The following is a 24,610-nucleotide window of genomic DNA, read 5'->3' on the forward strand; positions in this document are numbered from 1 at the left end:
ACACTAGTACAGTTCCTAAGATTCGTAGAGTACTTTTCAATACTCCAAAAACTTCTGTATAAGTTCTCATTTTATCCTCCCAAACATGGATGACATGGTATTATCCTCATTTTATAGATCTAAAACATTTCTGGACAGAAATCAATGGCTTATTTAAGGTTAAACGATATCAAATAGGAACCAAAACTCAAATCTTCTGACTTCTGATTCTGTGTTCTTTCTGCCAAACTCAGTAATTGTGTCAATTGGCAGCAAAATATACCTTTGAGCTTCTGTTACTGTGTTCAGAAAATACTTATGATGTAGGTTTCCCTGAGGTCCAGCACGTATCCAACTGCCTCATTTGGCATCTTCACTCAGTGAACAGAAATCTCACTCTAAATACGTCCAAAACAGAACTCTCGATTTTAAACTCCAAACCTGTTCCTTCTCAGTCATCCCCATTTTCCCCTCAGTTTCTAAACCCCCAAATCTAGGCCCCATTCTTGATTTCTTTTCCTTCACCCTCACATTCACTCCACCGACCAGTCCGAAGTATCCTGAACCATTTACTACTGTCCATTCCCCTTGCTAGTTGTACACTGAGCTTCCCCTTGAAAACTCTTGCCCCCAGAGTGCTTTCTTATTTTAGCTTGGTTCTGGCTGGCTTGCCTCACGGCCCCTGAATATTAGCTGCTGATATTCTCTTCTCTCCTCTTTCTTCACTGATGGCTCTGAGCAAAGTCTTCCAAATGCTCACGACTCTAGTTGAGATGTGACCCCAAATCTCTGTAGATTTTTAAGTAAGAGAAAAATAATGCTATTTGCTGGCCTGGTCTGAGGGCAATTCTGCTGGTGGTATGTGAAAAGGCCTCTCAAAACCCCTTGGAAATCAAGGACTGATTCTGTGAAAAGCAAGTAAAAGACAAGACTTGAGAAAAACAAAATGCTGCAGGGAAAACACTACCACCATTAACAACAAAACTGATCAAGTCCTATTTCTCATTACTTAACCCTTGGCTAATAAAATAAAGCTTAGATCTATACGATATTGTTGATTGGCTCAAAATGCTGCATGATGGTCAAGCCCCTGGATCAGCCAGTCACACAGTGAGCCCACCCTCAGGCACCTTTCAGAGCCAGTCAGCAGATTTCCTGGACAGGCTGTGGGAGGGTCCTGCTTCAAGACTGTGGGTATTTCACTGGGCTGCACAAGAGGGTTTACATTGCAGCAGTGAGCCTGGTGTGTGTCACTAACCCAGACATGGAGACTGGGAAGGTCACAGAATCATCTTGGATATGTCCCAGTGAACACAAATAGGCTACAAGGACTAACCAGAGAAAGGAGCCCTTTGTCACGTGTGTTTTCAGAATCAGAACTCAAGATGATACTATATCACTTTAATGGTGTCTTAGGACTTCTGGGAGAAACTGTGTGTGTGTGAGAGAGAGAGAGAGAGAGAGAGAGAGAGAGAGAGGAAGGGGGCGGGGGGGTGGTGCGGGTGGCAGGAGCTAGGGGAGGAAGTGAAAAAACCAACACGGGGCAGAGATCATGCTCAAATTAAATGGTAACAACTAGATTTGACCTGTCTATGGTCCAACTCCTAAGGAATAATGAGGCCCAGATGACCTAGAGGATTATTTCCAACTAATTTGCTACTCTCTATCAAAATTCAATCAACTCCTGATTTTTGTACCAAAGTAAAACCGATAATCCCCAAATCACAACGACTTGACTTCAGAATACACTGTGTAGCCTATTTTTTAAAAACTGCATACTTATCTTCTAAGTAATATAATAAGTTAAATATATGACTTAAGCTAACTTTAAAATAAATTTGGCACAGATCAACTAATGGTAGAAACTGGAGGATAGCCCAGAAGTTGGACTGGAGGGGGAAATCAGCCTAGAATTAAAAATTTCCCATAGATAGTTCCCATATGCATAATTAAGATAAGACAGTGCAGGCAGATTTAGAGTTACATTTAATGCACTGAAAGAGCTCCCTGATTCTGTGGTGGTTGTTACTGAAGGTGAAAGGGGAAGTGATTTGCTGGAGTGATGCAGGAATCGATGTGAGAAGCAGAAGGAGAAAAAATTCCAGAAGTCCTTGGCTCAGCTGCTGAAAGCAACCCACTGTACCCTGCCTTCCATTCTGTCACCATGGTTGGTTTTCCACCAATAGCTCCTAAATGACGTCTTCAAAGTTCTGCAGAAAGAGGAGACAGCCAAGGGATCCCAACAGTGAGCAGGAGCAGCTGGTGCTGCGGCATATGTGGAAGCCTTTGTCTTCCAATTAACTAGTACTTTCTTTTCAACTAAACTCCGCTGTCAGTATCAGAAAAAGATGTGCTATAGGCAAAACACACTCAGATCATAAAATCAGTAGACAGTTCGCCATCTTACCAGATTTCCTACAGCCAAGACGTGTTCAAATTGTGGCGTCATAGGATGGTGCTCCATTGCCATAAACAGCGTATTCAGGACAATACAGATGGTAATGGCCAAGTCCACAAAAGGGTCCATGACGATCAAGTTCACAATCTCTTTCAGTTTTATCCAGTAGGGGTGACACTCCCAGATGAGGAAAGTATTGGCAAATTTATACCAGCATGGCGGGCACTTTCTCTGAGACTCTTCCAGCTCTGCGGTGAGTAAAGAACAAAGATGGCCCCTCAATCACAGCTGGAGAACAAAGGGGACCGCTCCTAATCCTCACTGGATCCTTATCACTGTTATTAACATGAGAATAAAGCTGGCATGGGTGCTGACTTTCCTGTGTCTCCCTTCTCTTCAGGGAGAGAGGAGGCACAATCAGTGCCAGATCACCTCCCTGTTAACATCCATCTAGTTACAAACCAAACTCAACTCATTCGTTCTGGGAGCACAGCGTGGTGGTTAGGAGCTTAGCCTCTGCAGTCTGACTCCCTGGTTCACCTGGCTCAATCCTCAAAAGTCTTGTGATCTCAGGCAAGGTACTGACTCCTCCAAGCCTCTGCTGCCTCATCGGGAACAACACTCACTTTCTAGGTTACAGGACTAAACGGGTCCTACAATCCTCATCCACTGATTAAAGATCAAGTGAGTTGATGCATGTAAAGCAGACAGCACAGTGCCTGGCACAAAGTAAGTTCTCAACACATGGTAGGTACTATACTATACTTTGTATTACCAAATTATTATCAGAGAAGCAGCCAAAAGCAGACTCTGAAGCCAGACATACCTGGGTGCAAATACCAGCTCAGACACTTGCTAACTGTGGGACCCTGAGCAAGTTACTTCATTTTCCTGTGAGAATTAAATGAGTTAAAATATATACAAAGTGCCTCAGAACACCCTAGCGTTTAGTAAGTGCTAGAAAAGAATTTGCTATTATTATTATCTTTACGTCGTCAATCAAGCCCCACACTTTTCTACTGTTCTTAAAGAAGCACAAGCAGTGAGTTTACTGTCACAGTTCAGGTAGGAATATCAGTCAGTCCTTTCCCCTTGCTCCCTTCCTTCCTCTTCTCCTCTCTCCTCTCTCTTCCTTTCTCCTTCTCTCCTACCCTTTTGCCCTCTTCCACTCTCCTCGTCTTCTCTCTTTATCTTCTTCCTCTCTCCCTCCTTCCGTCTCCTTCTTCTCTCCTTTTTCTTTCTCTCCTTCTTTTGTCTTTTCCACTCTGTCTCTTTCTGTCTGTTTCTCTTTTAGAAGCAGAACTTGTTTTCTTCGAATGAGATCTTATGTGACCCCCAACATGTAAAACAGATAAACCAGGAGCTGCTCTAGTTGAGGAAAGAAGAGGACCTGGGAGCCCAGCCCAACCCTCTCCTTCCCTCCCTGAGGCACCTCCCTGGAATCCTAGGACTGACAAACACAGACCGAAAGTCACTGGACTAGATGATCTCTAGGTCGTTTACAAAGCAAAGACTAAAAAGCATGATTAGACACTAAAGGCAGAGAGCTACTCAGCTGGCAGCTACAACAATCAATGCATGAGGCTCTAGGTAACAAAGCTCTCAACAAACAAAGCTCCTCAAATTGAGTGTGAAATGTAACAGCTAGGACTACAAAAGTCCGAGGATCTGATCTAGGAGGATGTTCTGTAAGAGGTGTAACTTTGAAAACCTGTCTGCATGATAATCCTTAGAGGCAAGGTACTGGTTCTACAGGGTTGGATATAACTGCACCCCCTCTCCCCAATTCTGCTGACAAAATCAAATCAACCAGGGAATAAAAAAGTTTCCCAACATTTCACCAAGAATAAGATGGCTGCCTTAAATTAGTCTACGTTCCCTTTTCCACCCAGCTGGATGGTACCCATGGTGATGGCTTTATTTTAGATGGGGTGCTTTCGTCGGGTTTCTGATTGGCTTCCTGGTTGCTAAGAAAATGGTTGCCTTGGTTTTTCAGATTTAAGGGCCACAGTAAGCGCCACGTGGGAGTCTGCGTGGGAAAGGAAGTCGGAAGAAAATTTGCTTTGGCTTCTTCCTCATAGAACTCCCTCCCTTCTCAAGGTAAATTTAGTTTTCTTCCCCAAAAAAGAAAATGAAAAGGTTCTCTTATTTCCATAAATTCTTGTCGTACATATTTGGAAATTTGGTTCCGTTCCTTTTTTTATCTTCTCCCTTCTCCAAATGTCTGCTGCTCACCGGCACGTGGAGGCCAAGGCAGCGACTGTGCACATTTCTGACAGCTGACACGACTGTAATGTTTTACAATGAACTAGGCTCCAAGTCTTTACCAGACAGCAAACAGGGGTTTCCTACCCTCTGATTCCTACAGGGTACTGGTTATCTCTTATCGACATTTCCTGAGAAGGGAAGATCCTCAGGATCTTTTACGTTTCACCAAAAGTAAGCCAATGTGGAGCTTCAGGGACTAAAAAAGATCAATTAGGTGAACAAGCAGGTTTATACAGTAACTCACAGCTGTGTAAACTGTTACTGGCCCCATATGCCTGGAATGGCTAATTTGGTCTGGGGGAATGGGTTAACATATGGTGCGGGGGGCGGGGGGGGGGGATGTCCAAAGGTTTGTGGGGTTTCCTTTACTTTGCTCCTGGGCATTGTCAGAGAGGGTACTGTAGGTCTCAACCTCAGGCGTCCTGGGAATTGTTTTCAGAGAGGGCCTCATAATTCCACCAAGATGGCGGTATAGTAGGCCACGAGGTTTCTGAAGGCAGGGGCTTCTCTCAATTCAATCCAACAACTTTTAAGTACCTACAATGTGCTGGGCACTGGGAATACGCTGGACCAGTCTGCATCCTCGCAGAGCTTACAGCCGCACCGGGAAAGGCGGACACCAGATAAGCACCTGTACTGACGCTTGATACTTGTCAGGTGAATAAAAGAATGACTAAATAAACTGTGGCAGCAACAGCTATAGCCAGTTACCTCTAAAGGGGAGTTTCTGAAAGTTTTGAACCTGAGAATCAGAAATGCCAAGTACCGTCCCTGCTTCCTCATTCTTACTTCACCAACTCTCTCCTCTTCTCCCACAGCTTAACTGCTTCAAGGAGAACTGAGACTATGACACTCTCTGCCTCCACCCCGGCCCCAGTCCTCTGAAATATCCCCAAAGCTGACAGGGCTGCTGACTGTGATCTGCTGAGTTTATTGGATCCTGGTGAGCATGTTTGCAACAGGATAGGTGTGAGGCAGAGTAGGCAGGACAGGATTTTCTCATTATTTACAGGATTCTGGAATTCTCCCACTGCGGTTTCTAAAGCATTAGGTAGGCAGGAGCCTGCTTCTTTGGTTTCAAATAATAATTGTTTTAATCATTGGATTAAAATAATGTCAGAGTTTCCTAACTGAGGTCTGGGAAGCAGGAACAATTATTCATTTAACGCTTGTAGCAATCCTTAAACACAGAGGCACCAGTGGTTAAACAGGGATGGATCTTTCTTAATGTCCTTTAATTCCTTCTCACATTATTCAGCTCCAGCCATTCATCGTTCTTTGCTGACAGCAGTTCTGTCTCATCAGCTTTAACCAAGGGAGTCGATCCTAGGAGAGGGGCTAGGAGGAATGTCTGAGCAGAAGGCAGGGAAGTCAGAGGCTCTGTGAACGTTAGGGCCTAGAAAAGGGAGAAAGACCTGGAATGGCTTCCAACTCACGACACAAGTACAGCCTCTCTCTCCCCTGAGCTACCCTTACATTATTTTTTTGTGTGTGTGCTGGTGGGTGGAGGGTGGAGAACGAGTAGAGCAGGACAGAGAGAGAAAGAAGGGGACAGGAAGAAGGAGAAGAAAAGGGAACAGAAAAGGACAAAGTAATGCTCCAGGGGTTTCTATCTAACTCAGAAGAGGGGTGGAGGCACTAAGGCCTCCAAAAGGAACCTGCAGCCATCCAAGCACAGCAGAATTCAGGTCAACAAACCCTTTGTGGGCATCTACTTTTGCCAGACTCTATGCTAGGCCACGTCGTAATCAATCAACAATTGCTGCATCACATCCATAGGTCTCCTGTTCTGACGTCTTTGCCAATAATAAAATACGCCTGTTGGAAGTTGTTAGCTTTTCCTTCCCAAATACCATAGATACTCAGAGAAATCCTGTCTTGATCTCCAACTGAAGAACAAAATTAGCTAAAGTTCCTAAGCTAGTGTTTCTTAGTTTAAAATTCTTAGGATCTGCAGTTATTTACCTGTAATCACAAAGTATAAGCTACGACGACCTCAATGGGAATAAGAGAAAACAGGAATAAGCGAAGTTGTGCAGGCAGCAGAAAGCAGTTAGTTCAATATTCTTTTTACTTGATACGTTCTCAAGCTTAGTCTAGGTAGAGTCGAACTCCCTGCCCATATGTGGGGGTGCAAACGCTCCAGGGAAGCTCCTTTCTAGGGATTCTTCCTCCACCGCAGACGCCCCTGCCCAACACACACACACACACACACACACACACACACACACACGCAGAGTAGAAGTGCTGTTGGGTTTAAATGACTTAAATAGTAACTTGTGCAAAGGACACCAGGACAATTTTGAGTCTCCCTATCTCGGGACTCTGGTTATTGTCGGGTTAGCCTGGGTGTCTGAACTCTGAAGAACAGCAATCTGAGGCCTCAAGAACAGTCTGGATCTACAATGGGACAACTGAGCCAAATCAACATGAATCAAATGAAGAAGATTCACGCAGAAATCAATCAGAATCTTGTGAGAAAAAATCTATTCACTGAATCTACCTCCAAAGAAAGCAAGAGGAGCCTGGAATACAGAGCACAATCAGAAAGGCGACACTTGCCAGGGGGACTGGGGTGTAATGGACAATTTTCAGACGTTCCTCAGCATGGCAGGCTGTGTCATGGAGGAGCCACCAAATACCGAGGTCAGGCCCTGACAGCAACACTACTGCAGATATGCTGTGATTCAACAGTGGCTGCTTGTTCTCTGTGGCACAGGGCACCGAAGCAAGAGGGGTTTCAGCTTACCTATTCACACATCAAATATATTTATGGACATGTGGGGGTGTTGGAGGAGAGGCAGAATTAGGTGCAGTCAAAATGCACAATACATTCGCCCTCAAGAGAAAACCAAAAGCGTTGTAAGCAGCTAAAAATGAAAAGGGGAAAGCATGTTTTGGGGTAGAGGGCACGATGGGGATTCCATCATCTTATATCTTCACAGTTCTCCAGCCTACATTCCTTTATGCCTCACACCCCCCACTGGCTCCTCAGGATGACGATTACAGAGACTTCTCGAGACCCTCTAGCTCACTCATGTCGTTCCTTCACACTTCTTACCTATCTGTGGACAATGCGGCAGCAGCTTTGAAGTCCTTACTGGATTCTGTACGTGCAGATTTGGGATGCTGGTTTCTATAACCAGTAGACTCTCTTCCTAAAGCCCCGAGACAAGTTTTGCAAAGCTCAGGCTGAGGGACAGGGACTATATTTATCATGCACACTACAGACGTGTATCTCAGCAGCTTGGACTGACAGCCCAGGGCACATACCTTCTACTAGTGTATTTGTAACCACACTCAATATACTGTTGATTCTGTCCTTCCGCCCATAGGAGGCCAGCTGGTCCATGGAAACCAAGAGAGATCCAGGGCCTTTCTTCTTTATTTCCACCTCAGTTGTAGCCTGAAAAAAATAGCAAATCAGGTGAGTAAAGTCTTATAAACGTTAAAGCTGGCCCTTACTGGATAGATAGTCCAGAGAGTGAGTACAAACATGTGCTCTTCATCACATCTTTTTACTTTGATCCTACAATCCTATTCATCTTAAGAAGTAGAATGAAACAAGTTGGCCATCGATCACCCTTAGTTCTTCAGATAACAAGACCAAGTCGTTTAAGTTTGCACAGATCCACAATGAACCCAAGAGTCTGGCTGGGACCGAGACACCTCATCTGCTCAATTCTAAGCAAGAGTAGAAAGACCAGATCCCCTGGGGCAATGTCCCAGAAGCAGACCCTGAATTCTCCTGTCCCAGGCTCATATTCACAGCATTTGACTAGAACTGGACCACATGATAAAATAAGTCAAATTCACCTCTATTTGAAATTTCATTAAGGGCCAAGTCCCCGATCACAGTGAGTATCATAGACATTGTTTCCTCCACGTGTAGAAGCACCATCAGTCTACCAAACTGTCTTTCCAAATGCCAACCCTGGGCCTAACTGAATGTCGGCAAGTTGAAGTTCTACCCTAAATCTCCTCTAAGCCTCTGTAAAGAAGTAGGGTAAGGTTTTGCTATCTTTTTTTTTTTTGGTGAGCAAGATTGGCCATGAGCTAACATCTGTTGCCAATCTTCCTCTTTTTGCTTGAGGAAGGTTGACCCTGAGCTAACATCTGTGCCAATCTTCTTCTATTTTGTATATGGGACACGGCCACAGCATGACTTGATGAGTGCTGTGTAGGTCCGTGCCCAGGATCTGAACCCATGAACCCTGGGCCACCGAAGTAGAGTGTGCAAACTTAACCACTACACCACTAGGCCAGCTCATGGTTTTGCTATCTTAATTAAATATATTGCATCATATATGTTTGTCCTATCCTTTTAAAATTTTATTTTATGAGTTAACTTGCAATGATCAAATTCTCAACGAAACAGAAAGAGCAGAAAACACCATCAGACTGTTATACAAAATATTTTTTACATGCTCCACCATGGGCAATACTGGTATGGTACATTACAGCAAAAGGTTTCTTAATGTCCCATGCTTGTGCAAACCTGAATATGCTACATCAGATCAGGCTTAACAGGGTGGCTTTCTGGTAACCATGTTGTCCACTTTAACATGTTACCCATGTAAAGCTGGCTGCCCCTTCCATGGTGGAGGTGAGAGGGCAGAGACAGTCACTATCCCCCAGAGGACTGGGAAAAGGCATGTTTGCATGAAGCTAGAAAAGTATCTGTCTGATCAGCACCAGAATGATCCTAGCTGTTTTGAAAAGAAAATAATTACCTCTGGAGAGCTACAGAAAGCCTTTCTGTCCTTACATATGTTTAGATTTTAAGAACCATACAGAAGAAAGTTCCTGGCAGATGATAATTTATCTTATCACAGTGTTTTATCAAACAGTTTCACTGATTCAGACATTTGGTTCACCTTAGGGTTTTATTTATTTGTTTGTTTGTTTGGCAGAGCTACAGAAGAAATGGAAAGGAAAAAGAAAATGATTTCCTCGGGAATTCCTGGCTGCGTTTTACTACACAAACATCTGTACGTGAAGAACGACTTGTTAACCATTACCTCAGGTCATGATAAAGTATATTTCTTTGAGAAGCCACTTTTTGCTACAATTCTCAGCCCAATATTCATGACATTTAACAAATAAGATTAAACGAATACATTTTTTAAATGACAATCATCTAAAAATGAACACTGGAAGGACCCATATAATGGACACTCTTATTTCTGGTATTTATTGATTCTAGATTTTTACTGAGTTGCCCTTCTGAAAATCTACAGTGCATGGCAGATAGTTTTCATAATGCTGACCCCCAAGGTACTGTGAGATCTAATGAACCAGGGTAATGCATCAAGGAAGGATGAAATTGTATTTAATATGGCTTTGGTACTAAGTATATCTTACTATTTTCTGGGCTTACTGAAAGTAACAAGATATAAATTCTTCAGACTTTAATAACATTAACCTTAAAAAAACAAAATTAATAAAAATGCTGTCTCAAGGACCTAGTCAAATCATTAGATTATCATTTAGTGATACCTATTTGAAAATTAAAATAATTTTTAGCATGGATTTAAAAAAATCCACATAAAGAAAAATTCATCCCAAAATCTAATATTAAGATGGAACGATTATTATGTATACTTTCTATGTAAAATGAAAGTAAACTATAGCAAGGATACATGGAGATAACTTCTACAATGTTAAAATTTGTTCCATAATTACGTGTTATAGAATATATCTTAGTTTCAAAAAAGAAGTAAATGAAAGAAGATACCAAGAAATGAAAATTTCAAAGCCCATACTTAGGGAATTTTAGAGGGTAAAAAGAAAAAGTCATTATGTTATCTTTTTACACAGGCAAGAGGATTTAGCATAGATCCAAATAACTGGTTCCATCAAAAAGTCTTGTAGTAACAATAAAGTATCCAGAAAAATCCCCATATATCTGTAAATTTAACAACAGACTTTTAAAAATCCATGGATCAAAGATGAAGTCACAAGGGAAATTAAAAAAATATTTTGATGATAATTAAAACACAGTACACCAAGATTTATGGAATGCAGCTAAAGCAACAGTTAGAGAAAATTTTATAGCTTTAATTTTTTTTTTTTTTTTAAAGATTTTATTTATTTACTTTTTCCCCCATAGCCCCAGTAGATAGTTGTATGTCATAGCTGCACATCCTTCTAGTTGCTGTATGTGGGACTTGGCCTCAGGATGGACGGAGAAGTGGTGCCTCGGTGCGCGCCCGGGATCCGAACCCGGGCCACCAGCATCGGAGCGCGCGCACTTAACTACCAAGCCACGGGGCCGGCCCTAAATTCTTATACTAGAAAATAGAAAAGATATAAAATCAATGTTCTAAGCTTCCACCTTAAGAAACTAAAAAAAGCAGACCAAATTAAATCTTAGGTAAGTAGATGAAAGGAAATAATAAAAATAGGAGTGGAGATTAATGAATTAGTAACTAGACAAATAGACCATCAAAAAAGTCAAATGTTGGTTTTTTTAAGAAAGATTAATAAAATTGATCATTCCCTTAGTGAGACTGATCAAGAAAAAAAGAGAGAAAACTCAAATTATAATTTTCAGGAATAAAAAAGGGGACATCACTACAAAGCCTAGAGGCATTTAGGCATTAGGATAATAAAGATATATTGTAAACAACTTTATGTAATTTCATCTTGGATGAATGAACAAAATTATCAAAACACAACTTATCAAAACCAACAGAAGAAATAGAAAATCTAAACAGCTCATATTAATTAAAGAAATTACAATAAAAAACCTTACTACAAAGAGAACTCTAGGCCCAGAGGGCTTCACAAGGGAATTCTATCAAACATTTAAGGAAGAAATAATACCAATCTTACACAAATTCTTTCAGAAAACAGAGGATAAAGGAATAGTTTTCAACTTGTTTTATAAAGCTAACATAACCCTGACACTAAACCTGACAGAAACATTACAAGAAAAGAAAATTAGAGACCAATATCCCTCATGAACAGAGATCTGAAATCCTTAACAAAATATGAGCAAACAATCCAGCAATATATACAAGGGATAATACATCAAGACCAACAGGCTTTATCCCAGGAAAGCAAGGTTAGTTTAATATTAGGAAAATGTCAGGTCATTCATCACATTAACAGAATAAAGGAGAAAAACCATATGATCATCTCACAGAAGCAGAAAAAGAACATTTAACAAAATTCAACACCTCCGCATAATAAAATTTCTCAGCAAGCTAGGAACTAAAGGTAGCAGCTTCAATCTGATAAAGAACATCGATAAAAACCTACAGCCAACATTATACTTCTTGGTGAAACATTAAATCCTCTTCCTCTAATACTAGAAACAAGGAAGGATACCTGCTTTCATCATTTCTATTCAATTTTGTAGCTGAAGGCCTAGCTAGTGCAATAAAGCAATAAAAATAAATAAAAGGTATAAAGATTGCAGTTTATGCTACTCACAGAAAATATTTTTGCACATGTAGAAAACCCTATGGAATTAAAAAAAAAAAAACAACCCAAACCTAATAGAACCAATATGTTAATTTATCAAGGTCATGAGATACAAGGTCAATATACAAAAACCAACTATTTCTAATCCTGGCAACAAATACTTGAAAATAAAATTTCAAAAGTTATACTGTTTACAACAGTAACAAAAAATATCAAATACCAAGGAATAAATATAATGAAAGATGTGCAAGACCTCCACTACAAACTATATAACTTTGCTGAGAAAAACTTGAGAAGACTTAAATAAATGAAGAAATATACCACATTCATAGATTGGAAGGCTCAATATAATTAAGATGCCAATTCTTCCCAAATTGACTTACAGATTCAGTGCAATCACTATCAAAATTCTAGGCTTTTTTGAAGAAACTGACAAGATGATTCTAAAATATATAAAGACATGCAAAGGATCTAGAATAGCAAAATAATCTCTTAAAAGATTATTTAGGGCCAGTGCCGGTGGCCTAGTGGTTAAGTTCAGTGCACTCCGCTTTGGCAGCCTGGGTTCAGTTCCTGGGCGCGGACCTACACCACTCATCTATCAGTGGCCACGCTGGGACAGCAGCTCACATACAAAATAGAGGAAGATTGGTAACAGGGGTTAGCTCAGGGCAAATCTTCCTCAGCAAAAAAAGAGGAAGATTGGCAACAGATGTTAGCTCAGGGTGGATCTTCCTCACCAAAAAAAAAAAAAAAAAAAAGAGGTATGTAATAATCTAAAAAAGAAATTTTTTTTTGTGAGGAAGATCGGCCCTTAGCTAACATCTGCCAATCCTCCTCTTTTTTTGCTGAGGAAGACTGGCGCTGGACTAACATCCATGCCCATCTTCCTATACTTTATATGGGATGCCGCTGCAGCTCAACAAGTGGTGTGTTGGTGCGCGCCCGGGATCCGAACCTGCAAACCCTGGGCCGCTGCAGCGGAGTGTGCGCACTTAACCGCTTGCGCCACCGGGCCGGCCCCTAAAAAATTTTTTTGTTTGGAGGGCTTACACTATCTCATTTCAAGACTTACAAAACTACAATAATTAAGACAAATGTAGTATTGGTATAAGCATAGACACATAGATCAAGGGAATGATCTTGGGGATCAGCAAAGATTTCTTGGACAAGATGCAAAATACATTATAAAACTGATTTTTGATGAATGCACCAAGTCAATTCAATGGAAAAAGGAATGTCTTTGTAACAAATGGTGCTGAAAAGCCCAGGTCGATTCCTATCTAATTTCATACACAAAAACTAATTTGAGCTGAATCAGAGACCTGAATGTAAAACCGGCGCAGTGAAGCTTATAGAAGAAAAATATCTTCATGATCTTGGCGATTTGCAAAGATTTCTTGGACAGGATACAAAAAGCATCATAAAAGAAAAAAATTGATACACTGGACTTCATCAAAATTAAAAATTTATATATCTGATAAAAGACTTGTATTCATAACATAAAAAACTAACAAATTAATAATAAAAAGAAAGCTAAAAATGGGTAAAACATTAGAACAAGTGATTAACAAAAGAAGATATATGAGAAGCCAATAAGCAAGTGAAAAGATGCTCATCACCATTAATCATCAAGGAAATGCAAATTAAAAGCACAATAAGATAACATTCTATATCCACTAAAATGCTAAAATCAAAGACTAAAAATACCAAATGTTGGCCAGAATGTGGAGCAACTGGAATTCTAATACATTGTTGGTGGCAATATAAAAAAAATGGTGTAACTATTTTGGAGAGCTATTTGGCAGTTTCTTATAAAGTTAAACATATATTTAACATACGACCCAGGAATTTCACTCTGAGATATTTGTCCAGTATAAATGAAAACATTTATCTGCAATAAGAGTTGTACAAGAATGCTCTTGGCAAGCTTGTCTATATTATCGCAAACTGGAAATAACCTGAACGTCCATCAACAGGTAAATGGATAAACAAATTGGAGTATATTTATGCAATGAAATACCACTCATCAATGACAAAGAATGAACTACTGATACACAAAACAATATGAATGTATCTTGTTGAGTGAAAGAAGCCAAATGAAAAATACATATTGTATGAATCCACGAAAATGAAAAAAAACTAATCTATGGTGATACATCTCAGAAGTGGTTGCCTGGAGCAGGGAGGAGATTGACTAGAAAGTATACTTTCTGAGAGAGTCTTGTGGTAAAGAGGGGTTTAGGGGACAATCCTCAACTGGGCAAAGACCTCCTTCTCCACCTCCTTTTTCCCCACATCTTTGGTAACTCTTGAGTGAGGTTACCCAAGGTATGACTGAGATATGGATTATGCAGTGGAATTCCTTTGAGAAGGAATATGGAGTGCAGAGTGTGTAAATATGTATAAAATGTTATCTGTATTGTGGAAATAAATGAAGATTAACCAAGTGAGAAAAGCAAAGGCTATTTATTCTGAGCCTGATAGAGTGAGGCAGTCAGCGGCCACCACGTGCGTTTTGGCAGAGACTCAAAGGCAGGCAGAGGAGCGGGAAAGCTTTACAGTGGAAAGAAGGGAAGGCTTCAGGTGTGCCCTGATTGGAGCGTGCTGACACAGAGAAGCTGTAGGCAGGCTAACTAGGAGTGGGGCATCCTATGTGATTGGTTAGGGGAGCATATTTGGCTTTCTCTGATTGGTCATAAGTTGGAAGCAGGGACAAAAATTAGGGAAGTTGTCAGTTATCAATCAAGTCCTGGCCATTTTGGGCTGATTGTTACAGGAGTTATTGTTTTAGCATTCCGGACTGTCACTAGAGATAGCAATCTGGCTTACTGCAAGTTTGCCTGATAGCACCCTGGCTTCCTGGGTTGTTTATTGTAGATAAGGGGTTTCTTGGCCATGTAGTGGGTCAAAGTTTTATTTTTATATAGGGCCTGGTCATTGTCCGTTTGTATACGCAGTCTCTCAGTATTCATCAGATCAGATTGATTAATGGAGAGAGAGACAGCAAACATATATTCATCACCGTTAACCGCCTAAGATGACATAAACCAAAACTCCCTATGAAGAACATTCCTTAAAAGTGCTAAGCACCAGTTGGGGGCTCAGACAGTATTCAGAGAAAAATACATCTCTACTACTAAGAAAATCTCATCTGTTAAAATCAGGGGACACAGGGGGCCGGCCTGGTGGCACAAGCGGTTAAGTGTGCGTGCTCCACTTCGGCAGCCCGGGGTTCGCGGGTTCGGATCCCGGGTGCACACTGACACACCTCTTGTCATGCCATGCTGTGGGAGCGACCCATGTAAAGTAGAGGAAGATGGGCACGGATGTTAGCTTAGGGCCAATCTTCCTCAGCCAAAAAGAGGAGGATCGGCATCGGATGTTAGCTCAGGGCTGATCTTCCTCACACACACACACACAAAAATCAGGGGACACAGAATACCAAGATGGGTGGGTAGTTCCTGAAGTCCCTCCTCCCTAGGTGAGGGTTCGAAAGCTGGGACTGAAAGTCCAGGTACTTGGCTATTGTTTCTTCCTTTCAATTTTTTAAAAATTGAGATAAAGTGCACATAACATAAAATTATCCATTTTAACCATTTTAAAGTGTACAATTCGGTGGCTTTTAGTATATTTACAATGTTGTACAACCATCACTATCATCTCATTCTAGAACACTTCCATCACACCAAAGAAAAACACAGTATCTGTCAGCAAACCCATTCCCTGCCTCCACCCAGCCCCTTGCAACCAATCATCTGCTTTCTGTCTCTATTGATTTGCCGTTATAGACATCTCATACAAATGAAATCATATATATGTGGCCTTTTGTGCCTGGCTTCTTTCACTTAGCATAATGTTTTCAAAGTTCATCCATGTCATAGCATGTGTCAATACTTCATTCCCTTTTATGGCTGAATAATATTCCATTGTAGGGATGTATCACATTTTGTTTATCCTTTCGTCAGCTGATGGGCACTTGGGTTGTTTCTACTTTTTGGCTATCATGAATAATGCTTTTGAATATTTATGTACAAGTTTGTTTTTTTTTTTTTAAGATTTTATTTATTTATTTTTCCCCCAAAGCCCCAGTAGACAGTTGTATGTCACAGCTGCACATCCTTCTAGTTGCTGTATGTGGGACGTGGCCTCAGCATGGCCGGAGAAGCGGTGTGTCGGTGTGCGCCCGGGATCCGAACCCGGGCCGCCAGCAGCAGAGTGCGTGCACTTAACCGCTAAGCCACGGGGCCGGCCCTATGTACAAGTTTTTGAATGAACATCTGTATTCAGTTCTCCTGGGTATATACCTAGAAGTAGAATTGCTGGGTCACATGGTAACTCGATGTTTAATTTTTTGAGGAACTGCCAAACTATTTTCCAAAGTGGCTGTACCATTTTATATCCCCACCAGCAAAGTTGGCTATTGCTTTTTTTGTCAGACTACAGCCAATCGAAGGGAACAAAACCTGGAGTAGACCCTCCCACATAAAGCAGCTTCACAGTTACCTTCCAGCTAGTCTTCTCTAGAATTTGGATTCTGTGAGGTATGTCTCTGCTACTGGCTCAGCTGCCCAATTCTAATTACCTGCGAGGTGGGGAGAAGGTGTCTTCCTTCAGCCATGCTGAGACCCAAGGACCAGAGGAAAGATCATGTACCCTTTCCTTCTCTTCAGGTCATTTTTTTGGCAAATGGAGGTGTATATTTTTTGTTTTGTTTTGTTTTGTTTCGTTTTGTTGGGGAGGGAGGAGAATTAACAATTTTTTTAAAGTCAGGAGCCTCTGCCTTTTTAAAATTCAGCCTCTAAGGAGCCTTGGTGCAAAACGATGAGTAACAGAGGAAGCAACTGAGAACCTTAACTATGTTAAACACAGCACAAATTTGTTTCATTTCTCTTAACCCAAATGCAAAGTTTATTAGGGCATTTAGCCACTGACTTCCAACCTCCTAAACTGTAGCTGTCCTTCTCAAAGAGGTATGCTGCAACATCTGCACATGGCAGATTCTGCCCACATTTCTACAGATCTGCCCAAGGAAGCTCAACTTGTTATTGATTCTAAACTGCTTTCACATGGAAATATATAACTGGAAATTTATCAGACAGTCACCTTTCTTGGAACTAAAATTTACAGCATTTTAGAGGTGGACTTAGAATCTAGCCCTTTCTCTCCTGTTCAAGCCTTCCTCAAATTTTTGTAGTATTCTGCTTTAAAATAATTGTACAATAATTTCTCCTTCTCAGATGAAGGATCTTTAGAATCTCAGAAGGAATCCAACCCTCTCCAAGTCAAGCAATTCAGTAGAAATCCCACTGTCTACTTCTCAGGGCTAAAAAGGCCAAAAAAGTATAGAGAAAGGAATGGAAACTGGCTTTCTGCATACTAAGAATGGGCCAGGCAACGTGCTTCACACTTGACAAATGCCATTACATTTAATCTTCACTATAGCTCTGTGAGAAAGGTCCTTTTACCTTTTTCTCACAGATAAGGAAATGCGCTTAGACAGGTTAAGTTAATTTCCCAGGACCACATGAGTAAATAAAGAACTTGAGCTTTAGAGTTAGGATAGTGTAATGGATATGTAATAGGATAGGTTAATGCTCTGGAGTTAGATTGCCTGGATTCAATTCCTAACTCTACTGCTAACTGTACAATCTTGGACAAGTTACTTTATTTCTCTAAGCCTTGGTTTCCTCCTAGGTGAAATGCAGACAACAGTAATATCTATCTCACAGGGTGGGGGCTGTGAGCAGTAAATGAGATGTTTGTTCATGTGCAAGCTAACACAACATGATTTCTGAGTTATGTGTGACTTTTGGATTGTCAGCGGCATCTGCTTTCTTTATGAGTAAAGAACAATGATTCTCACCTACTTTTCCAGCCCAGAGACGAAGACATGGGAAAAGTCCCCTTATCCTCTGCTTTGGCAAAAAGCAAAAGTGAAAATTTCCAAACTATCAAAAAATCATCACCATTCAATCACAGCTGAATAATTAATGAAGATGCGAAATGGTTGTTTTTTTTTTGTGTGTGAGGAGTGAAATCGTTTTTGATGAGGCTCTAATGAGGTGATATCTGATGTCTTTTCTTCATAGGGAATATTATATTTCTTTTTTTTTTTCCAAAGGCCAGATCATAGGTGCCAACATACTGAGAGGCAGTAGAATGTATTAAGACAGGTTCAATTTTTTTTGTTTGTTTGCTGGGAAAGATTCATTCTGAGCTAACATCTGTTGCCAATCTTCCTCTTTTTTTTTTCCTCCCCAAAGCCCCAGTACACAGTTGTATGTTTTAGTTGTAAGTCCTTCTAGTTCTTCTATGTGAGCCACCACCACAGCGTGGCTACTGACAGATGAGTGGTGTGGTTTCACGCCCAGGAACCGAACCTGGGCCACCGAAGTGGAGCGCACTGAACTTTAACTGCTAGGCCATCAGGGCTGGCTCAGGAACTTAAATTGAGCCTGAAGAAAAAATGCAGATGTGGCAGAACCTAAGCATTAATATTGTGTGAGACCAGCTTGTGGACCATCAGCAGCTCCTACAAAGCATGAGCATCCACCTGGAAGCACTCCAACGGTTCAGGCGAAGACAAGTTAATCCATGGCTGCAGACACATCCAAAATGTTTTGACAGTAAGAACTGCTTCATCCTAGCCCAGAGAGGTATTAATTGCTCTCCTAGCCTGGGCTGCATATAACATTATTAATATATTGCATCCTTCTAAGACGAATGACTGTTTTTTCCCCACTTCCCAAACGAGCTAATATTTAAGCAGTCAGGAAGTTCTCTGGCATCAGGAAGATCTTGCTTCAAGTTCCATTTCCACAAGTCACTAAATCTCTGAGTCTCATCTGTTAATAGGATAAAACCACCTATTGAATAGGGTGGTTATAAGAATTAGATGAGATCATGCAAATAAAGTGCTTAGTATAGTGTAGTAAGAACTGAATATGTGGTAGCTATAATTATTATGCCCATTGTAGAAAACTGGAAAGAACAGAAAAGTGTAAGGGAGAAAAAAAGTCACCAATAATTTCCCCTCCCAAAGGCAACTACTGTTAACGTCTAGTCAGTCATCTTTTTTCTGCACGCAGCTTGTCTTTATCGAGATCTGGTATCATACCACCCAAACTGTATGCATTCTGCTTTTGCTTTGTCTTTTTGGCCTATTGACGTAACTTAGATATTTCCGCACAATGTTATCAACTAGGAAGTGCTTCTTTATGGTTTCTAACAAAATAGTTTTTCCTAGTTGTGAAGCCCTTGCGAATGATATAGTCCTGCTACCTCATCTTCCTGCCACTTTGGGATCTGCCTCCAGGCCTTGGGAAACCTTAAGTCTGTCATCATCATCACTTGGGACCACTGCAAAGAATCTCCTGAGCACTTACAGGCCCCCCAACCGAAAGGCAGCACTCTGCAGGCCACAATGTAAGAAGGTGCAGAGAGCCTTCCATTCCACACCCATCTGCTCAGCTGCCTCTCAGATTTGTCTCCCCCACAGTATAACAGAAGCTGCAAAACGAAACAGAAAGAAACGAAAGCAAAACCCCCAAACCTGCTCATCTGCCTTCAGCTGAAGTTCAAACTCCTTCTTCCCGGACACCTTTCCTAATACCTTCTCTTCAAAGGAAAAGCAAGACGTATTTTTTTTTGTGTGTGAGGAAGATCAGCCCTGAGCTAACATCCATGCTAATCCTCCTCTTTTTGCTGAGGAAGACTGGCCCTGAGCTAACATCTATTGCCAATCCTCCTCCTTTTTTTCTTCCCCAAAGCCCCAGTAGATAGTTGTATGTCATAGTTGCACATCCTTCTAGTTGCTGTATGTGGGACGCAGCCTCAGCATGGCCGGAGAAGCGGTGCATCGGTGCACACCCGGAATCCGAACCCGGGCCGCCAGCAGCGGAGCGTGTGCACTTAACCACTAAGCCACTGGGCCGGCCCAGTGAGACGTATTATTTGCCTTAAATATTTTTAAAAACTGCCAGGATATAAAAATTTAATTTGGTTCTCAACATTTGAGTTGCTCTCACTGTACTGTCTATGCTGACCCACCCCTCAATCTCCACTGATATCATCTCTTGTTTTTTCCAAGAATATAATCATCTATCTAATTGTGGAGCACAAAACTTATCTTTAGACATATTTAAAGTAAAGATAATCATCTATAACATTTTTGGCCAACTATCTGGTTTTGGGGGAACTCTGGAACCACTGTTTGTTATAAGTATTGTTCCTATTATTGTTGATCTTAAATTACAGTTCTCCGGAAGAGCAATGGCCACGTGACTATGCAGAAAAGACCTTAAAATCAACTGACAAACAGAAGGTTTCTGAAAGGTCTAAGGCTGTGGCTCTAGCACTGATGAGCTGTGTGACTTCAAGGAGCACAAATTCTCCGAGCCTGCATCGCCACCTCAACAACAGGAATAATAACCTCCACTTTGTCAGCCTTAGCAAATTTGTGTTTAGAACAAATTAAATAATGCATGTAAAAATAACTCGTAGTTTGTAAAGAGCTATACAAATGGAAAGGGGAAAGCACTTTGCTTTTAAATAAAAAGTCAGGGAGAGAAAAAAAGATTTCAAACACATCCTAACTGCCTTTTCAAGTTTTATCTGTACAGTCAACAACTGTCCTAAAATGCCAAAAACAGATCATTCTGAATAATCCCACCCTTGATCATCCGGTTTTCCTCCACACATGCATCATGCTAATTAAAGGATTGGCTATCTTCATGCTGTGTTAGAGGAAACTGAAGTGTTAAAACAAAACAGACTGACATGCTATCTCAAGGAGCTTATACCAGCTAAGGAGGAGCTGAGGAAAGTTAAGGAATTAGAGGTAGGAAGGATTAGGATCATTGAGGTTATAAGAATTTAAAACTAGAAAAAAGGTATAAACAGCTTAGAATTTAAAGAAATGTTAAGAGATGGCTTTTCCCAAAGAGGGGAGCCGTTATGCAGACCCCTAGACAAGGGCTTTTGTGAAGCTATTATATGCAACTCCTTCAGAGCCTGACATTTGATTACATTTAAAATTCATCTTTTGCTTCTCTTCTCCTTCCTCCCCCATACACCATGTGTTCCTGCCCCAACCTCCTCTTTTTCTCTCCTTTGATTTATCTCCATTTCATCCTCTTTTGCAGGTCTAGGTCCAGTTTCGCGTTGGTTTCCTTAACCTCTCCGTGCCTGGCTCTCCCTGGTGCATACCTCCCACCCTCAGCATCATGTATGCATGCTCCTCTTTGGAAAAATCACATCTCATTCTTGTAGAGAATTACAAAATTATTCAAAACTAGATTTTTTTTTAAAATAGAAATTTAAGAGCTTTAAATTCCAAGCTGTTTCCCTAGGAGGAGAAGAGGTGGGGGGAGAGAAGCAATGGCAGTTCCAAACCCGCTCAGACTTGGTCATTGGTGGTGGCAGGGTGCCATTCCCATTCCATCCGGGTGGGATCCGCTGGCCAGAGGCATTCAGTCAGAGCAGGTGGGCGGAGGGACAGAGAGGCAGACGGACTTGCAAAGATGGCAAGAAAAGAGGTGAAATAAAGGAAGGAGTTGATGAGGGGAAGGGGAAAGTCAGATACAAGGACCGACGATGAGGAAAATGGAGCAGGGAATAAAGTGAAGGGGAAAACAGGGAGAGAGAAACAGACACAAACCGGGAGGGAGGAAATGGAGATGGTAGGGGGTAGAAACAAGAGTCGGGAGAGAGCTGGGAGAGACCAGAAGGACTGGGCAGAGCAGGGAGAGAAGAGGAAGGGAGCGGGCGGACTGCCATGCCTAGCCTTGGTCTACTTGTTTACTTCCTTACACTGTGGTCAGTAGCTGCCTTATCTATTTTCACCTCTGGCAGGAGCCGCCCGCCGATGTGGGAGCCGGGGCCGCCAATGAGGGACACCACGCCGTTGCAGTCCACCGTGCTGTTGCGCTTCACGCTGCGCCGCAGGCTGGGGAAGATGCGCGAGGAGCGGCTGCCCTGGCTGTAGCCGCTGTAGCCGCTGTAGCTGCTGCGGCGCTCGCGGGCCCGGATCGGGATGAAGAGCGAGTCCCGGCGGCCCTCGCTCTCCTCCACCGTGCTGTGCTCGTCGTCCGCAAACTCGTTCTCCGAGCCCGGGTCCCGAAACCGCCCGGGCCCCCTGAAGCTAAAGATGCTGCTTTTGCTGTTGTGGCGGGAGAGGAATGGGGAGCCCGGGATGCTGAGCAGTGACTGTAGGGACAGCAAGAGAGAGAGAGAGAGAGAGAGAGACGCAGGCGTGAGACGGGAAGCTGACCCCTCACAGGCTGAGCAAAGGCTGTTAGCTTCCCCAACCTGGCCCCATCCTTGCTTTCCCATTATCAGAACACCAGTGTTTCCAAAAAGTACTTCTGGATGCTCAATTTCTACTACTGTTCAACACCCATTATTACTCACTTCTCCCTGCCCCATACCCTTGAGATATACCCGTCTTTGACCAGTTAACCATTCAAAAATTCCACTCACTGTTCACCCGTGCACTGAAACGATGCTTTTATCTCATGCTTATGTGGCCAATCCACTGGGAAACACAGCAGTGTGTCTATTTCTCATTACTATGGGCTCACATGGAGTGTGCCTTTAATTTACTCAAGTTTCTATGCCACACTTGGCAAAAAGGAAAGAATGTGAAAGCGGGTATCACTTGCCATTCTCTTAATGAGAACCTGCCCTGGAGGTCAAGTGCTATGCCAACAGCGGTCTTCAAGCTTTTTTGTTCAGTTGAAAATTATTTATGGCCCCTCCCACTCCATTGTAAAGTGAATATAAAATTTTTTTCATCAAAAGTTTACATATTTGCAAACTATATAATTCTCAGCACTGACTTTTTTTTTTATAATTTTATTTATTTATGTTTCCCCCAAAGCCCCAGTAGATAGTTGTATGTCATAGTTGCACATCCTTCTAGTTGCTGTATGCGGGACGCGGCCTCAGCATGGCCGGAGAAGCGGTGCGTCAGTGCGCGCCCGGGATCCGAACCCGGGCCGCCAGCAGCGGAGCGCGCACACTTAACCGCTAAGCCACGGGACCGGCCCAGCACTGACATTTTTAAATAAAACTCTCCTTTACCACTTAGAAAATTTTCATTTCTTTTTCTCCTTCAACTCATACTTCCATTCCACATTCCCTAGAGAATTTTCTGCTAATGTATATTTTATACTTTAATGTATTTTATTGATCACCTCTGAATACTTTTCTGCAACAAAAATGATAAATAAACTGTACTTGTACAATTTTTAAATTTTCCTGTGACCATGAGTCTCTAAGAAATTTTAAAAACTCTCCTGGATTAAGTTTTTATTACAATTCTTATTAATACAATTGATCAAGATTTATAAATATATTGTACATTTTATAAGTAATTACTAAGCTAAAAAGGAAAATTGTATTAAAATCTATCTCTTAATGAGATGGATGAGATTCTTTTTTTTCAATTGGGTGTTTTTGGTGTTTAAATATTTGTAGATGATATTGCTTATTAGTAGAATGAGACATGGCTCAACACCAATTTCCCCCTTCTAATATTAGATTTTAAGTGCTGAGAAACCTTATTCACATAAATACGTAGTATCTTGGAACCGAAAAATTTTGTTATAGTAATGTCACTCAATTCTTTGAACTCCTTCCAAATTATATGCCAAAATCACATAGTAAGCTATCAGCAAAATTTATTTTAATGATCTATCAATTAACAATTAAATTAGGTCTGCTTTCAATTTTGTTGAAAGAACCGAAAACTGCCCAATTTGCTAAAGGATTTATTGTCTCGTTATTAGAAGCATTTTACTTCCTGATTTCTGTGGATACCAAAAAGGTTTTATTTATTATTTACTAATAATTATATGGGTTACTCTTACAGGGGTTACTCTTTTGCTTAAAGGAACCTTATTTAACCAACAGAAAAGGTTGGAATAATAAAAATACTGTTAATTTCTATACATCATTGCCAATATTAATTTTTTTAATAAAATGATTTTATCTTACCACATACTTTAAATATATTTTCATCAAAACCTTAACGCCACAGATTTAGCTCATTTATGAAAATGTCTAATGACCTCACTGTTAAAGCAATTGGCCAAATCAGACATTTTCATTGGAAAAAGTATGACTTCATTTTTCATTTTAAATAGATGCATTGATATGCATCTCAGTGACAACCCACCGGCTCCTGAACTTAAAACATCCCAACACCCCTGATTATAATTCTATGTTTCTCTCTTAACAGAAGTATGTAAGAGATCAGTAAATTCAGGAAGACTTACAATGGATTGATGCTTCCTGGATTAAAGAAAACTTCATAGACACTAATATTTTCAATTGTCCCTTTGTTTGGCAGCCCAAAGATTTGTATAGCTTATGGCAGTGCACCACATAAAATTTGGGATGGCAGCGAGGTGTGCCTTCCTTTTGTAAAGTGGGAGAAGGTTGGTTGTGAGAAGGGAAGTGGAAAAGGAGACCTGGTATGAGTCTGGACCACAGGGCTGACCTTGGGCAAAGAACGTGTAAGTTAAAGAG

The 24,610-nt window shown here is 41.2% G+C and overlaps 1 protein-coding gene across 12 annotated transcripts in view; it reads right to left on the reverse strand.

Annotated features, from left to right (window-relative positions):
- The window catches only part of SCN8A (sodium voltage-gated channel alpha subunit 8), a 178,659-nt gene that overhangs the window by 46,295 nt on the left and 107,754 nt on the right, over positions 1-24,610 (reverse strand). For 8 of the 12 annotated variants that reach the window (XM_087442386.1, XM_087442380.1, XM_087442384.1 and 5 more), the window contains 3 exons: positions 21,890-22,285; positions 7,919-8,051; positions 2,387-2,625 (listed from right to left, as the gene is read on the reverse strand). In XM_087442386.1, the coding sequence (XP_087298512.1) occupies positions 2,387-2,625; positions 7,919-8,051; positions 21,890-22,285 (768 nt within the window). The remainder of the gene's footprint in view (positions 1-2,386; positions 2,626-7,918; positions 8,052-21,889; positions 22,286-24,610) is intronic. The other 4 variants (XM_087442383.1, XM_087442381.1, XM_087442376.1 and 1 more) reach the window with 2 other exon arrangements.

This window comes from Ceratotherium simum, chromosome 17, assembly GCF_057802395.1.
Source record: "Ceratotherium simum simum isolate JZ-2026a chromosome 17, ASM5780239v1, whole genome shotgun sequence".
NCBI lineage: Eukaryota > Metazoa > Chordata > Mammalia > Perissodactyla > Rhinocerotidae > Ceratotherium > Ceratotherium simum.